Raw genomic sequence first — 16,815 nt, 5'->3', positions numbered from 1 at the left:
AGCACCTCTACAGCATTCTCAGTCTTTAATACAACCTTTGCCTCTGTTTCACCTTTTCAATCAATTATTTACTCTTTGTAAATCTCTGGTTGTGAATTGCTCTCTGCTGTAGCCTCGTAAGAACAAAATATTTGTTTTTGATATTGGAAACCACGCCAATACAGCTTTCTTTCTAACCCAACACCTAACTCTTGTTCATGTTTCATCCTGCTCATTGTTCTCTCAGCTGAGATCCTTGTCAATGAAACACACACTTCATTATTTTATAACAGGCATACAGATTGTTGGATGCTAATTATCACGATCATCAGACTCCCAAGTTTGTATAGTTATTAATCCATTTTTCTACCTGACTTTCATAGTGTGTCTGTGTGTGTGTGTGTGTTCTCCTATATCTCATTGCTGTCCTTGGGACTACATACACATGAGTCAGCATATACACATGTGGTGCTATCAAAAATATAATGATTAACTATCACATGGTCAAACTGTATGTTTAGGATCATCACAATAAGTGGGAGACTTTTTCACATGGTAATAAAAACATATAGTTGCGACAGTGTAAATGATTATGGAATTGTGAAAAGTCTGCTGAGAGTTCAGTTTTAACTCTCAGTTTTAACTTAAATGTTTTTTATAGTTATCTGCCTTGTTCTGATACATTTGTTATCAGAAATTGTATATAGTCAATTGTGTTCAGTATGAAAATGAAAAGGTGATCTTTACCCCTAATATGAGACAGGGTAATACGTGCGGTATATGACTATGTTGCTGACCTTTACACAGACAAATAACACATAAACACAAGCAGCTTTTGTCTTCATTTGTGTGGTTTGTTTGGAATCAGTGGCTCGTACCAACTTTCTCACTGGGTTTGTTTATTTCTTTTTAAAAAGCACCCCATGTATACAGTCTGAATGCATTTGTGGAGTCTACCTGCTTTCCTATCCAGAACTGGACAGATGAGAAAAAAATCCACACAGTCAGCAGCAGCATCAGAAGTCAACTTTACTTGTGACCATTTTATTTTTACAAATTTTTACTGAGCTGCTACAGCAACGTCATTCAAACGCATGGATGCCTGAAACTAATCTGATGTGACTCGGTGCTGAAAATACTTCCCTGTTTAGAGAAAATCTGACAGAGGATAAGTGGAAACAAACGGGGTGTGATGAGCCCACTTCCTCTCCTTCCCCTTCATGAACACATTCCAGAATCACAGCAGAGCAATACTATACAAGTACTAACTCACTCCTTCCTTCTCTCTCTCTCTCTCTCTCTCTCCCCCTCTCTCTCTCTCTCTCTCTCTCTCTCTCTCTCTCTCTCTTCACTTCTTCTCTATCTTTGAACTTTAGACATCAGTGACAGTGGGCTGGTGCAGGTTTTCTCAACAACCCTGTCTAAGGCTGTTGAGTTTCTCATTCACTCTCTGGAAGGCTGTGTGAGCGTTCGTCTTGCAGGTATCCGCCAAGTCACAGAGGGGTGCTTGAGGACAACCCTAAAAATCTGCCTCCATACATCAAAATTACGATTCAGGTTTAGCCACTCTGGTTTTCTCTGTAGTTGTTTCTGCTTAAAGCGACATCACATCCTGTTATTGTCTCTAGTCGGTGGCTGGACTGGGGGGAGATTGTTGCATGTGCCAGTTTCCAAAGCGTTGAAGCAGCAGGTGAAAGGCCTGTGGTTGTCCAGTCATCTAAGAGCAGCTGAAGACATCAGTGTGGATCATGTGTGCTGCACCTCTGGACGAGTTCTGTGGATCTGTGTTCTGGGTGAGTTCAACAGCCGGGGTCAGTGTAGCTGAAGTGAGACTGGGGTGAACCCGAGGTGGACTTTATGTCATTGTTTCCATTTTTAGATAAAAAACACTCAATTACTTTGGTAACTTCTAATGCGCATACATGAGACCAATTACGGATTAACACGGGAGGGACACAATTTAACTCAAAATCTCTGTAAAACATACAAAAGTGTTGGCTGGAGTTTGTGGTGTTCTTATAATTTCTTCAGGTATATTTTATCACAATTTAAAATACCACAAAGGCAGGAGTTATACATCCTACCTAATCTGACTATGAGCTTCTTTACTTTTGTTTGATTGTCTTTTTTGGTACAGGCTTTTCAAATTATGATTCTTTATTGTGTGTCAAACAAATATGAAGGAAATTATGAAGGTGTTTATGGTTTAAATGTACTGACAAAAAAAACAATTAACTAGTGTATGAAAAGAAAAATCTGTTTAAACTTGGCTTTTGTATTAATGAATTTATTATAATCTTGTTTCTGAAAGTTTTTCACCCTTGAACATGGTGCGCCCAGCATGACTGAGCAGTTACTACTCTTAAGTAATACATGACTCAACATTACATGTTTATGAGCTGCAGCTTTCTGTTGCTATGACTGTATAAGCAAAAACAGTTTTACATTCACCACTTTGTCAAAGTTTCAGTGGACTATTAATGAGAAAAAGTACATTCAAAAATTAACCAACCTTATTAATTAATTAGATGATCAATAGAGAGATCTTATGAACTATTTAGAGGATGGATTGATTGATTGATTGACAGGATGTATGCCCCATGCTGCACATGTAGCTGTAAAGACAGACTTAGGGTTCATTGACAGGTGATTCACTGATGATTAACTTTAAAATAAGGGTTGCCGTATCCCTCTAGTGTAATCTGAAAATGTACTCTGGGGAAACAGGAATGTGTTTGCCTTTCTCTGATATTATGATTGCAACAAAGTCGTCATGTCAGTTTTGGATTTATACTTTTGTGTTTGTGCTTGTGATGCAGAATGCCTCATATCTGGATAGAGAGGACCCAGATCTTCCAGTATGTGTAGAGCAAACAGTGCTGGTCTGGATTCCCCTGGGGTTCCTGTGGCTCTGTGCTCCATGGCACATGGTGTCCTTCTGCAGGAACACAAAAGTTAACAGAAAACACCTGTCCAAGCTTTACCTCTGCAAACAGGTAATGTACAAGACAAAAGACTGTTACACCGTTAAGAAAAACACGTTTAAGAAATCTTTAATCTAAGAATAAAAAACACAGTTATCCCATTTGTCACATTTTTCTAAATCCATAGATCCTCTGTGACATACAGTATGTTTAGAAATAAAATGTTTAGATTAATAATTTGTGTTATTACTCTTTCTGCAGGACCCATGTACATGCAAGTACTTTAATTACTACTGTATTAGACATACAGTAGTATACATAAGTGTAGACAGATTTGACATATAGACAGAAACATCTCCATTTTAGCCTTATAATGTCAAATGCTGCTCATTGACGTGAAGTGAACACCAGGGTGTGATGTGTCAAAAGAAAAAAGGAATACAAAAAACAGAGGAGAGGATGTTTCCTTTTTAAAATCATGAAAAAATAATCAATCAAGAGGCCCAATTCTTTTTTAGGTTAATGGTAGACACTAGGAAGCTCAATTCCAAATCATTGAGCATTCATATTTAATATAAACTTAACATTTAATATTACGTGCCAGCCACATAATATTAAATTATTCGGCTTCAGGACCATGAAGGCAGATTGCACCAAAATGGCAAGAGGATTTAGCCTAATGCTTATGGTCTATAGAAAGTAACATTAGCACCCTGCAGTTTAAGATTTCACATTTCCTGTCAAAATATAAACTAGGTATTGTGCTGATTTTGGTCTTCATGTGGCCTTTTGGCACGTCGTCTGCAGCAGTTTGTCCTTCTTTTATCCACTGTGAAATTATGAATGAACCAAACTCTGAAAACCTGACCTATCCATAACCCTAAAGGAAATCTAGGTTATGGTTATGGAAAGCCATGAAAAATGATTTTTGCATAATGTGCGACCTTTAAAGGATTAAAAAATTTGATTTTAATAGATTCTTAACTTTTCCCCTCAGCTGGTAGTGTCTCTACTGTTACTCACAGCCATCGCGGGCCTGGCAGTCACCTTGGGAAAGGATTTTGGTCCAAATGAAAATGCAGATTCAACAGAGAAAAGTCCTGCAGTATACTTCACAAACCCTATCCTGTATGCTGTCACATGGGTAAATACAGCAAGGTTTAATATTCATTTTCTTCTCAAGATGGAAAGATGTGTTTTTTATGTTTGTGTATTTTCTTGTTAGATCCTCTTGCTGTTGTGTCAGGAAGGAGTAAGGCAGAGGAATGGCGCAGTAGATTCTTCCTCTCTTTTTGTCTTCTGGTTGCTTCTTGTTCTGTGTGACATTTTCCCCTTCCAGACCCAACTACGGGAGGCACTCAAGTTGGTATGAATTGAGACTAAAGATCAAGTTGAGAACAAGACAGATCAAAAGTATTGTCATTATGAAGGAACAATAACTTCAGTTCTACATATTTATCAGTAATGCATTCTTACATCTCTCTCACCCGTCCTTTTACTCTTATAGGGAGAAATCAGTGATATGCCTCGGTTTTGCCTTTTCTACATTTCCTTTGGGCTGGAATTGATTGCTCTTGTTCTCTCTGCTTTGGCTGATATCCCATTGGAGGTAGAGGAACTTGTGGAAAAGGTGCATAAGAACCTATCTTTGCTCTTTATTTCTTTTTGTTTTGATGATTTAAAACCAATAGTAATATCAGAAATATGAAATAATGAACATTACCTCATCTTTTATTTTATTCATCCACAGAATCCAGAGGCAGGAGCAGCATTTCTGAGCAGAATCACTTTCAACTGGTTTAATGGGTAAATTCAAAGTAGTAACAGTAAGATTCTTAGTAAATACTCAAGAGCATCACAATCTCTAACATCTTCTTGTCTTTTCAGCATGGTGTTCAAGGGGTACAAGCAGCCCCTGGTTCAGGAGGACATGTGGGACTTGAAAGAGAAAGATGGCACTACTTACATCAACCGGTTCTTCCAGCATTTCATGCAGTCGGAGCTGGTAGCAGCTCGAGTTCGCTACCAGGTCAGGCTGAAGATGAAACAGGATAAGAAGAGAAACAAAGTCCAGGAAGAGGCCTGTAAAAACGACCTCTCCAATGGTCTGAGGAAAGGCGTCAGTCAGGACGTGTTGATGATGGTGAAAATGTTTATTTATTATTCAAAACCATTTTTTCCCTTCTGTATTTTGTTACTATTCATGGACTTGCAAAAGGTGCTCAAAGGCTTGTTCAAACTGCATTCTATTTAAGGAGGAAAAGGGAACAAAAGAAGATAAAAAGAAGAAGAAAAAGGAGAAAAAGAAAGAAAAGGAAGAGGACTATCCCAATTCCTGGCTGATTACCACCATTTACAAAACCTTTAAATGGATTCTGATTGAATCTGCCTTCTTCAAACTCCTGCAGGATCTACTGGCTTTTGCCAGTCCTCAACTTCTGAAGTGAGTCAAATCTGAAATAAAATCTCCGGTGGTGAAATATATCTCCTCATTTCTTTCTGTTATTATCATGTAAGCAAATTGCCACGCATTAGTTTACAATTTCACTTGGACTTTTTTTTTTGTTGCAATTTTGAAGTCTTCATGAGCACATAGAGCAGATAGCCTGAATCTGCGAAGTGACGTTGCATAAACAGTCATCCTCACAGGATTCATTTTATTGCTGTTGGCTGACAGTGTAAAGCTCTATCAGCATTCACTGTAATCATTAACTCAGGGTCAGTAAACTCACCATAGCATTGTTTTCATTCCCAATCTTCTTCCGGTCTACCAACTTTTCTTGAAGTGACATCACTGAAGCAATTTTCTGCCCAGCACAAATTTAATGGAATTATTTTTTATTTGTGCAGAAGCCTACTCCCCAGTAGCTTTAAACAGAATGTTTGAAACGAAAAGAAAAGTAAACATGCCAAAAAAAAATGACAAAAGATGCCATTACAATTCAAAATGCATGTTGGTGCTGTCAACATCACAGTAGTATATTTTGAGCAACCCATAAACTAAACTTTTGTGTTTTCCCAGATTGATGATCTCCTTCACTCAGGACGAATCCAGACATACCTGGGAAGGTTACCTGTATGCAGTGTTGCTGCTGGTGGTCAGTATTCTGCAGTCCATCTTCCTGCAGCAGTACTTCCAGCGCTGCTTCGTACTGGGAATGCAGGTCCGCACTGCAATTATGGCTGCTGTGTACAAAAAGGTAAAAGAAAAAAAAAATGTGGACGCCTAAACATCAAAACTTTACTTTACCTCAGATACTCAACTACGAGTCAGAATTTTCATAAAGTCTGTGCAGGTTCTAAGACTCAGTCTCTTGTGGCTCCACCAAGATACAATATTCAGTGCTGTTCAACATCTCATATGTATATTTGAAGATGAATATAACTGCACCTGCAGCAGCTGTGTTCCAAATTCCCCCAGCTATGCTGTTTTTTTATAAGGACTTGTTTAACATTTGTTTTCCCTTTTGTCTTTTGTTCCACTGAATTCCCCATTTTCAAGGCAATGGTTGTGTCTAATGAAGCTCGTAAAGAGTCGACAGTTGGCGAAACAGTGAACCTGATGTCAGCAGACGCCCAGCGCTTCAACGATGTGACCAACTTCATCCACCTGCTGTGGTCGTGCCCTCTGCAGATCCTCCTGTCCATTGTTTTTCTCTGGCTGGAGTTGGGACCGTCTGTGTTGGCAGGATTGGCTGTTATGGTGCTTATGGTGCCGATCAATGGGCTGATAGCTTCCAAGGCCAGAAAAATCCAGGTCAGATCTGCACAAGCAAAATACATGTAAATGTAAAGCCAGAATATGGTCCTATGTACACATACTGACATACCACGCTTTGATCACATTCCACTTCAAGGAACATAAGAAAATAGAAGGTTTACAGCTGATGACTCATTCAAATGAAAGCAAAAGTATTTTTGCCCACATGATCAAAATGAATACGTTTTCAGAGTTCAACATTAAGATGTTAATAAAACAACTACATAATGGTCTTTACCTGCGCTTACACTTAAACAACCACTCAATCACAGGATAAGAAACCATTTAAAGTTAAGGTTCTAGTCTTTAGGGAACAAACTGAGCTCAACATTTTTGCAGAACTTTGAAAAAACACTTTTTTTAGAATGACAAATATACATGAAATTATAGGAGCAGGCATCAGGGACTGGTCTGGTAGCCTTTGTAATTGTGCATGTCTAGTTACCTCACATTAGATTAGATATTCATGTGTTGATTAAAGAAAGGTGTCGAGAAAAATGACTTTTTGAGTCAGTACATAGGTTTATACCTCTTCTTTCTCTCTGCAAATATGTTTTTTTGTTTGTTTTTTTATGCTGAGCTTGCCTGCATTGATTTATTAATCTCTTTTCAGATAGAGAACATGAAGTTTAAAGACAAGAGGCTGAAAATCATGAATGAAGTACTAAATGGAATAAAGGTGAGATGTTTACTGGGTTGATTCAACAATCAATTTTTGCTGTAAGATCACCGTCTTTATCCCCTTGTTTATAAAGATTCGGGTGTATTGATGGAATTTGGAGACAATATGTGAGGTTTTCCTCAGATTAAAGGCTCTTGAGCCTCAGGAAAAAGAGGAAACTTTGGTCCATAGTGACTTCTATTATACTACATCCACCACCCATGGCTTAAGATATGAATGCTCTCCCACTGTGTCACCGCCCTTCCTTTTCCGCACCCTCAACAATGTTCCTTCTTCATCCTCCTTTTTGTCTTTCCCTTTCCACCAGATTCTGAAGCTTTATGCATGGGAGCCATCCTTCCAGGCACAGGTTGAAGATATCAGAGGTCAGGAGCTGAAGGTCATGAAGAAGTTTGCCTACCTGACATCTGTTTCCACCTTCATCTTCCAGTGTGCTCCGGCTCTGGTCAGTAACAAAGAGATGAGCAGCAACAGCTAAAAAGTGTAGTTTTTTTTTCTATTTTTTGTTTTTGTTTTTGTATTTGTTTTTTTCCAGGTTTCTCTGGTTACATTGGGAGTGTATGTATGGGTGAGCACAGACAATGTGTTGAGCGCTGAGAAAGCTTTCACTTCCATTGCACTTTTCAACATCCTGCGGTTTCCCCTGGCCATGCTGCCCATGCTCATCGCTGCCATGGTGCAAGTAAGGGAATTTTACCCCACAGTGCTCGCATGCATTTTTAACCTGTGATAAAAACCCATTGAGCTGTTCTTTGACGCTTCAGACGACAGTGTCCAGGAAGCGTCTGGAGAAGTTTCTTGGTGGTGATGACCTTGAAAGTGATATTGTGAAACACGACCCCAGTTTCAGTATGTTCAACCATTCCCATTTACCTGTTGCACCAGTTTGTAAATTCAGTAAATCCGTTCCCTGCGTTCATTACTCTGTGGGTCTGTTTTTGTCTCATAGATTCTGCTGTCAGCATATGCGATGGCTCCTTTGCCTGGGAAAAAGATGCTGAGCCTCTGCTAAAAAAGTCTGTTGAGTCAAACATAAAATAGAAACACATTTGGATATTACACCATATGGCTGTTAAGTGTTCATTTATTCCAACTGTATTTCATATTTTTTTCTGTGTGTGTGCTTTACAGTGTGTCCCTGGATATTAAGCCAGGCAAGCTGGTAGCAGTAGTGGGAGCTGTGGGCTCAGGGAAGTCGTCTCTCATCTCGGCGCTCCTGGGGGAGATGCATCGCACTAAAGGCTTCATCAACATCAAGGTAACACCTCATTTCTGTCTTCATATTTAACTCACTGTCTATGTGTTTGCAGCCAAGGACATGTATTATACACCTCACGCTGTTAAAATAGTGACTCAGTTTTTAAAATTCTTTGTTTTTCTTGTTGCACACATAAAAAACACAAGTACCATGTCTGATTGGTGCACCATTATTTAAAAATGCTTTTGCAATTTTTAGTGTATAATAATCTTGTTCCGAACACAAAATGTAAGTAATACTTCTGCTCTTCTGGTTTCATCTCTTAATGTCTTATCTTTTCAGGGTTCCCTCGCCTTTGTGCCGCAACAAGCCTGGATCCAAAATTCCACTCTGAAGGATAATATTCTCTTCGGCTCGGCCCATGAGGAGAGGAGGTTCCAGCGTGTGATTCAGGCCTGTGCTCTCATTCCTGACCTGGAGCTGCTGCCTGGTGGGGACCAAACTGAGATTGGAGAGAAAGTAAGATGCATGGATTTCAGGGTTCAATGAATTAATTATCGTAATCATTGGGGTTTTTATTTCTGTTCATATCTTATAAAGACAAACTGGGACATGTAAGTGTCTTTTCATGTAGATATGTGGAGCTATTCTAATTCCTGGTTGTATAATCCTTCATGATCTCTGCTTTTGCAATCATCCTGAAACAGGTTTGGGGGTTTTTTTTTGGCGAATAAAACTGTTTGTTTTCTTCATAGTAGTAATCTCCATTTTCATGCCTTGTGACAGCTGTGAGAGAGAAATCTGTTTTCTGGTAGTCCATCCATGTGTGCATACAGTCTCATTTCCATGAAAACAATATCTCAGGAATGCCTCATAGGAATTTCCTCAAAAATTGGCATAAATTTCCAACATTAGTGGTAAAAGTTTTAGTGGGACACGTTTATGAAGTGAGAGCATTTTATATTTCGCTGCAATAAACTGGCGACTTACCCAGGGTGTATCTTACTGTTGCCTGTAGTCAGCTGGGATAGGCTCCAGAGTAGACCCATTACCTGGATCTGATAAGAAGATGAAGACAAGTTGATTATTGATCATCTTGACTTCAAGAAAATTTTTTTTAATTTGTATCCAAAATTATCTTTGGAATTTACATTAATTTTATATACAAATGTCGAATTATTCTGACATGCTATGGATCTACATTAGATGAGTCTGGATGAATCAAGTTTAATGATAAATTGTGGTGTATGAAGGCATACAAAGTTACAGTAATTCTAGTTTAATAACAAAATTGCAATAATTACTTCCACCCTCTGCAACAGTTGAACAATTCTACACTTGTATGTTGAGGTTATCTGACCTCATCCTGCCAACAAGTTTTATGGAAATCTGTATGGCAGCTTTTAAATAAATCTGATAAATGAATGAATGAGTGAATGAGTGAATGAATGAATGAATGAATGAATGAATGAATGAATGAATGAATGAATGAATGAATGAATGAATGAATGAATGAATGAATGAATGAATGAACAAGGAACAAAGAAAACGGATGCAGGTAAAAAAAAAATCTGTCCTCTCCTGTCCTCTCCTCTCAGGGTATCAACCTCTCTGGGGGTCAGAAGCAGCGGGTCAGCCTGGCCCGGGCAGCCTACAGTGAGGCTGATATTTATCTATTGGATGATCCCCTGTCTGCTGTGGACTCTCATGTAGGAAAACATCTCTTTGACCAAGTGATAGGACCCAATGGAATGCTTAAAGACAAGGTCTGTGTTACATTAAGCTCAATACTAGTTGCTATATTTTGGTAACATAAATATATGATCATTTATACTTCCGTAGACAAACTGGTAGACCACTGCAGAATGCAGTGTAATATTTAGTTCCTTTTTTTTTCCAATACTTGAAGTGAATAATGATTTCACTGCTGAGACCGGTTGTGTGTTCGTCAACACAGACTCGCATTCTGGTGACTCATGGAGTCAGTTTCCTGCCATACGTAGATGAAATAGTGGTCTTGGTGGATGGAGTGGTGTCTGAGGTTGGATCTTACAGCAGCCTTCGTGCCAGCAAGGGAGCCTTTTCTGAGTTTCTAGACACATATGCCAAAGGACAAAATAATCAGATGAAGCCAGAGTCTGGTAGTAACATTTTCTTTCACTGCATTATGGACAGAAGATGTGCAAAATATTTTAATACTGTTTCTGTATATTTTTTGTTACCTTGTTTAATATGCAGCCATGTTTATTCAGATTTGAGCGAGGACGCTGCAGACGTAGAGCTCATTCCAGAGAGAGAGGACCCTCAACCAGATTCTCCACTTGAGGATACAGTTTCTTTCACACTGAAGAGAGAAAACAGCATCCGTCGCAGTCAACGCAACAGCAGGTTAGATACAAAGTGGAAAACGATATAAAGAAGCAGTTTGTGAGTGTAGATTAATATAAAGGGAAGCGTAGGGCACATGAGCAAGTAAAATATGTTGCAACATACTATGTCCAAAATATTGTCAGACTTCATCTAAGAACAATATTTAATTCTCCCTCTGAGGATCTTTTCATCTTACCGTCTTTTTTGATTGCTCTGTTCTACTTCCTAGTGTCAGACTAAGAAAAACCAGTTCCATAAAAAAATCTGAAGATGTTAGTAAATCAAACAAAGGCCAGACACTAATAGAAAAGGAAGCCATGGAGACAGGACAGGTAACCATCCTAAATGCTTATTTTCATCAGCACAAATAACACTATAACTTTTTGCATCAGCTGTTTTTTTCTTTCATACATCCAGGTGAAGTTCTCGGTGTTCCTCCAGTACATGCGTGCCATGGGCTGGGGGTATACATTTTTGGTGTTTGTAGTTTACTTCATCCAGAATGCTGCCTTCATCGGTCAGAACGTTTGGCTGAGCGACTGGACCAATGATGCAGAGGACTTCAATGAAACCACATACCCCAGCTGGAAGAGGGATACCAGGGTGGGGGTGTTTGGGGCTCTGGGTGTGGCTCAGGGTAACTGAACAGCTATTTTCCAATTTCTGTGATTTAGCTTCGACTTACATTTTTACCAGTCTTGGCCAACAACATAAAACAGAACTTTTATATCCCATCCTTCTCATTCAGTTTCTTCATGTTTAATATTGTGTTAAAGTCAAATTTGAGATTTAGAGGATTTATTAATCTTGTGTTTTATCCGCTGGACTGCTGAAGTATTTTATGCTAGAAGTTATGATACCTCTGTCTTTGTCAGTTAGCTGGGTTTTTCTTGTGCATGAATTAAATGTAGACACACAAATGGATCAAATGTTAAATTAAAAGTGTGATAGCCGTTATTATTTGTGGCATAAAATAAGAAAGAAATCTTAATACATTACATTTCATAATTTAATTTGCTTACTGTAGTGCTTGTTAAAAAAGACACTATTGTAATGTTCTCATGATCATAAAAAATAGCTTTACACAGTTATATGAAGTCCACTCTATAGGCTTTCAGATTCTTGTTCTAGTTTTAGAGAATATGCAGATTCAGATCTGTTCAATATAACATCATACAGTTCTGGTGACATTGAGAGCTTTATAACACTAAAGTCCTCTTCTTTTATGGCAGGCATCTTTGTGTTTATTGGTACTCTGCTCCTGGCCAATGCTTCAGTTGATGCGTCTCGTATCCTGCATTCAAGTCTGCTGAACAACATCCTCAGAGTCCCAATGTTGTTCTTTGACACCACGCCCATCGGTAGGGTGGTCAACCGCTTTGCAAAGGTCAGATTTACTTTGTTTGTTTTCCTTTCTGATTTTTTTTTTTTATATCTGCATCTCAAAAGAAGCTTATTGAAACTCTCTTGGATGAGAAGCAAAATGTCTTCAAGATTTGTACCATGACCTGAATGAGAAACGTTATAGACCTCTTGTCTCTCAAAACTATGAATGGGAGGATAATTTGAATGAGGATACATAAGATAATCTTAGTCAGAGCCCAGGAAATATAATAACAATCTTCTGGACTGTGACATGAAAGCAATTTCACATTTAAAACATTTTAAGACTGCTGCTACAACTCTTGACTGCTTCTTCAGGACATTTTCACCGTGGACGAAGCCATTCCACAGTCCTTCCGCTCCTGGCTCCTGTGTCTGCTGGGTGTGCTGGGGACGCTGTTTGTCATCTGTCTGGCCACTCCTTTCTTTGCCATAGTCATCATTCCTCTAGCCGTGATCTACTACTTTGTACAGGTCAGGTCACCAAAATATCACACCAATAAACATTCTTGAGAAAGAAATATGTTCCAATTTCAAAGACAACTCCAGCTGAACCTCACGCTATCTTTTTCCTCATGTATCTTGGTCACCTAGCGCTTCTATGTGGCGACTTCAAGACAGCTGCGTCGACTGGACTCAGTGTCTCGCTCTCCTATATATTCACATTTCAGTGAGACAGTGTCTGGTCTGTCGGTGATAAGAGCCTACGGCCATCAAGAACGGTTTATTAAGCATAACGAAACAACCATTGATGCAAACCTCATGAGTGTCTACCCTTGGATAGTGTCCAACAGGTCAATCTGCAATCACAAATCAACAAATTCAAGCAGCTTACTTTCTCATTGGTGCCTCAGTGCGACACACTCATATTTGTGTGTTTTCCCTCTACAGATGGCTGGCCATCCGTCTGGAGTCTGTTGGTAACCTGGTGGTGTTTTTTGCAGCTCTGCTTGCTGTCTTGTCCAGAGACACTTTGGATAGCGGTCTGGTTGGCCTGTCAATATCCTACTCTCTTAACGTCAGTGACTGATGCTCTCATCATTTACGATGCAGATAATGTTGAAGGCAATAACAGATACAGTGGTAATGCTGAAGTTTGAGGTGGTTTGGGGGTTTTTACAGGTAACCCAGACGCTGAACTGGCTGGTGAGGATGACGTCAGAGCTAGAGACCAACATAGTTGCTGTGGAGAGAGTGAGTGAATACAGTGAGCTGGAAAATGAGGTACGTTTAGTGCAGCAGCTTCTTTGAACATGACTGCATTTGCAACTATTACTTAAGTCCAGTTAATTGTATTGAATCTCCATGCTTAGAACAGAGTTTTTTCTTCTATTGCTGACAGTCAGTTTAGGAGACTTGTTGATATTTTGGAGCAGAGCAGCAGTCTTCTGATTCCTTTCCTTCCAATAAATGTGATCAAGCACAAATGTTTACAGTATAATCTTTTGATATTTTGTTTTTTTTTTATGTGTTCTAATTTTCCACTTGGGCAACAAAGTGGTTTCATAGCTTTGATCAAGAACTGACATGTTTCACAGTTTACATGTTCCCATTTGTTTCGACGTTCAACAGGCGAAGTGGATAACAGAAACTCGACCTTCAGAGAAATGGCCTGAGGAAGGAAGAGTACAGTTTGAAAACTACAAGGTCCGCTACAGGCCCGAGTTAGATCTGGTGCTGCATGGAATCTCTTGTGACATCAAAAGCACAGAGAAGGTGTGTGTCTACGCATCTGTACTTGTCAGTGTGTGCAAGAGTATATCAAATGATTGGATTTGTGTTTATGTTAAGAAAGATTAACACTGTATTACACTTTTGGTGGACTGATTTTATCACTGAGTCCAATAAAATTTGTGAAGCCAGTTGTCAAAAAACACAATCTCCAAATTAACAACTCACACCTTTCAGTCAATGACCCCCACATGTTTCTCCCTGCCCTCAGATTGGTATAGTGGGTCGAACTGGAGCTGGGAAATCAAGCCTGACCAACTGCTTGTTTAGAATTATTGAAGCTGCAGGAGGTCGTATCCTCATTGATGGTGTGGATATTTCCAAACTTGGCCTGCATGATCTCAGGAACAGGCTTACGATCATACCACAGGTGCAATACACACAAAAAACATTAACACTCCAACTCACTCTGCATTTGGTTTTGAATGATGCATTTTAATGCCATCATGTGGGCGCAGGATCCAGTGTTGTTCTCGGGGTCCCTGAGGATGAACCTGGATCCTTTTGACAAGTTCAGCGATGAGGACATCTGGAAAGTGTTGGAACTCTCTCATCTGAAGGAATACGTTGCGGGGCTACAGCAAGGATTACAACACGAGGTCACAGAGGGGGGAGAGAACCTCAGGTTTGTCATAAATTAAAATGTTACTCTTCCACTTTTTCAATCAGTTATCATGAATTTATTGCAGCTGAGTCATAAAACTACTTCCTTCATGCCAAGTTGATTGTTTTCTATAAAATCTAGATTATGTGCATATATTTGATAATGTGTAGATTTGCCACAGTTTCCTTAATACAGTGTAAATATCGTCTAAAACAGATTTTATTCCTTCAGTTGTTATCTATTGGATTGACTGTTCTTTGTTTCTGTAAGTGTTCTTTTGAATGTGATCCATTTAGTCAGTTAAAAATTAAATCTCATATAATCAAATTGTACAAGTGCTCCTATGTAAAATCGCCGTGACAGATAAGTCCTACAATTACTGTGGTTATCCCCAGCAATCTTTAAAAAATGTCTTGTCTTTGCACTTGTAGTGATTGTGTGGCTTAAGAGAGCATCGATGCATTCCACCCACACAGCTTCATAATGTCAGGGTAAATCCTGTTAGTCCACTTTAAACCACTCTATGATCATGCCACTCTCTTCCCAGCGTTGGGCAGAGACAGCTACTGTGTCTGGCCCGAGCTTTGCTGAGGAAGTCTCGCATCTTGATACTGGATGAGGCGACGGCAGCTGTCGACCTGGAGACAGACAACCTGATTCAAAACACCATTCGAAAGGAGTTCTCCCATTGCACCGTCCTCACCATCGCCCACCGCCTGCACAGCATCATGGATAGCTCCAGGTGAGATAGCACACATTCAAATATTCTGTGCATATTGTTTGTTTCAACATTGTGTCTTTCTTCCTCAACAGTTGTTTTTCTTTGTTTGGTGCATGTTAGACTTGCATATAGTCCAGATTAGCACATTATCTATTCATTTATCTAGTCAGTTGGTACACTGACTGCTGAAACAGTCAGTGTACCAAAGCTACACATACTGTACCTCCAGCGAGGACCAACAGCCCCCCGTGATTCAATCCAGCATTGCCACAAATCCAACTCATAGCCTTGTAACCACAGTTGCAGTTACCTGAAAACAGAAGAGCATTTAAAACTGGAGGGGATATTTATTCCATGATCTTTGCATTATTAGAAATTAAAGAATAATCCTGGATCTGGATGTGAACTAGTATATGAGACAAATAGCACTAATCCATTTACTTTATATTATTGCAGCACATTGTCAGTCTTGTCCTCCTCTGTCATTGATAACATTTACTGCACACACTCACTGGTCATTTTCTTGACTGTTTTCATACTCTGCAGGATAATGGTACTCAAAGCTGGTAAAATAATTGAGCTTGATTCACCAGCCAATCTGCTTGAAAAACGTGGACACTTCTATGCCATGGCAAAGGATGCTGGGATAACACATGATGACATCACCACCTTCTGATTTAGGACTTTTAGTTTTTAATTGAATTTCATCAATTGCATTATGTTGTTTTATTTTTTAAAAATATTATTCTATTTATATTTATAGCAAGAAATTTAGAAAAATCATATTCAGTATGTAAATCATTTTATATGGATTTGTGTGGTTTAAAGTTTAAATTTTTATGTCATAGTGATCAATAAGTAAAACATAAATTAAATTAAGAACCATACAGTAAAGATGAAGCTCAAACTAGTTACTGCTTATCTTATCTTAACATGAAGATTGAATGAACACAGGGGGAAACTGGCCTTGTTCTGGCTATTTAAAAAAAACATCAGTTCCATCAATACTGTCTCATTTGTATTTTCTACAAATGTGACTGTCTTTTATGTGAAAGTATGTGCATTGACCTACCTTGGATTTTTTTTATCAGCTATTGTTCATGTAATTTCCTTTTATACTGTTTGGTGCTGATCCTAGAGAAAATAAACATCTGGTTGAACTGTAACATTTCTAATTATTGTTCCTTATTTGCTAGTGAATTCCATATATTTATGAATTAGCACATCAAGGTGATTCTAACAAGCAGTTGGTACGCACTTCTTGGAATACCACCAGTGTCAACTGAATACACAAAGACTTGTACACAATAAAAGTTTCTTAAAGGCCGATGATGTTTTTGTATGAATCATTTGAGAATCATGAGTAAACCGAAATGTCTCAGAAATTAAAAGTAACCAGCTGAGAACAAAATGACAGAAGCCCAAATGCATAAGAGCTGTTAGTTTTAAGATTGTTGTGGGAG

General features: G+C 38.9%; 1 protein-coding gene across 1 annotated transcript; it reads left to right on the top strand.

The window, feature by feature from the left end:
* Nucleotides 1-1,367: 1,367 nt before the first annotated feature.
* On the top strand, nucleotides 1,368-16,672 carry abcc2 (ATP-binding cassette, sub-family C (CFTR/MRP), member 2). Its single transcript, XM_068327558.1, has 33 exons — nucleotides 1,368-1,460; nucleotides 1,608-1,772; nucleotides 2,799-2,975; nucleotides 3,901-4,047; nucleotides 4,129-4,269; nucleotides 4,411-4,533; nucleotides 4,654-4,709; nucleotides 4,791-5,046; nucleotides 5,159-5,346; nucleotides 5,926-6,103; nucleotides 6,406-6,660; nucleotides 7,277-7,342; nucleotides 7,653-7,790; nucleotides 7,881-8,027; nucleotides 8,110-8,194; nucleotides 8,295-8,361; nucleotides 8,477-8,603; nucleotides 8,886-9,062; nucleotides 10,142-10,309; nucleotides 10,501-10,684; nucleotides 10,796-10,931; nucleotides 11,143-11,245; nucleotides 11,331-11,550; nucleotides 12,146-12,300; nucleotides 12,615-12,770; nucleotides 12,891-13,090; nucleotides 13,188-13,314; nucleotides 13,419-13,520; nucleotides 13,869-14,012; nucleotides 14,239-14,397; nucleotides 14,486-14,652; nucleotides 15,179-15,373; nucleotides 15,899-16,672. Exons 2-33 carry the CDS (start codon nucleotides 1,728-1,730, stop codon nucleotides 16,026-16,028), a joined length of 4,719 nt encoding a protein of 1,572 aa, XP_068183659.1. The 5' UTR covers nucleotides 1,368-1,460; nucleotides 1,608-1,727; the 3' UTR covers nucleotides 16,029-16,672.
* Nucleotides 16,673-16,815: the final 143 nt, after the last annotated feature.

The sequence above is a fragment of the Antennarius striatus genome, chromosome 11 (assembly GCF_040054535.1).
Source record: "Antennarius striatus isolate MH-2024 chromosome 11, ASM4005453v1, whole genome shotgun sequence".
NCBI lineage: Eukaryota > Metazoa > Chordata > Actinopteri > Lophiiformes > Antennariidae > Antennarius > Antennarius striatus.
Note: the sequence above shows the minus strand (reverse complement) of the source record. Positions and strands in the feature narration are given on the sequence as shown.

What these genes read in the sequence shown, in the direction of transcription:
- abcc2 (XM_068327558.1), top strand. Translation starts at nt 1,728, where the DNA reads ATGTGTGCTGCACCTCTGGACGAGTTCTGTGGATCTGTGTTCTGG. An exon ending in TAGAGGAACTTGTGGAAAAG is followed by an intron (nt 4,534 to 4,653) that starts GTGCATAAGAAC and finishes ATTCATCCACAG; the next exon opens with AATCCAGAGGCAGGAGCAGC. An exon ending in ACAGTGAGCTGGAAAATGAG is followed by an intron (nt 13,521 to 13,868) that starts GTACGTTTAGTG and finishes GACGTTCAACAG; the next exon opens with GCGAAGTGGATAACAGAAAC.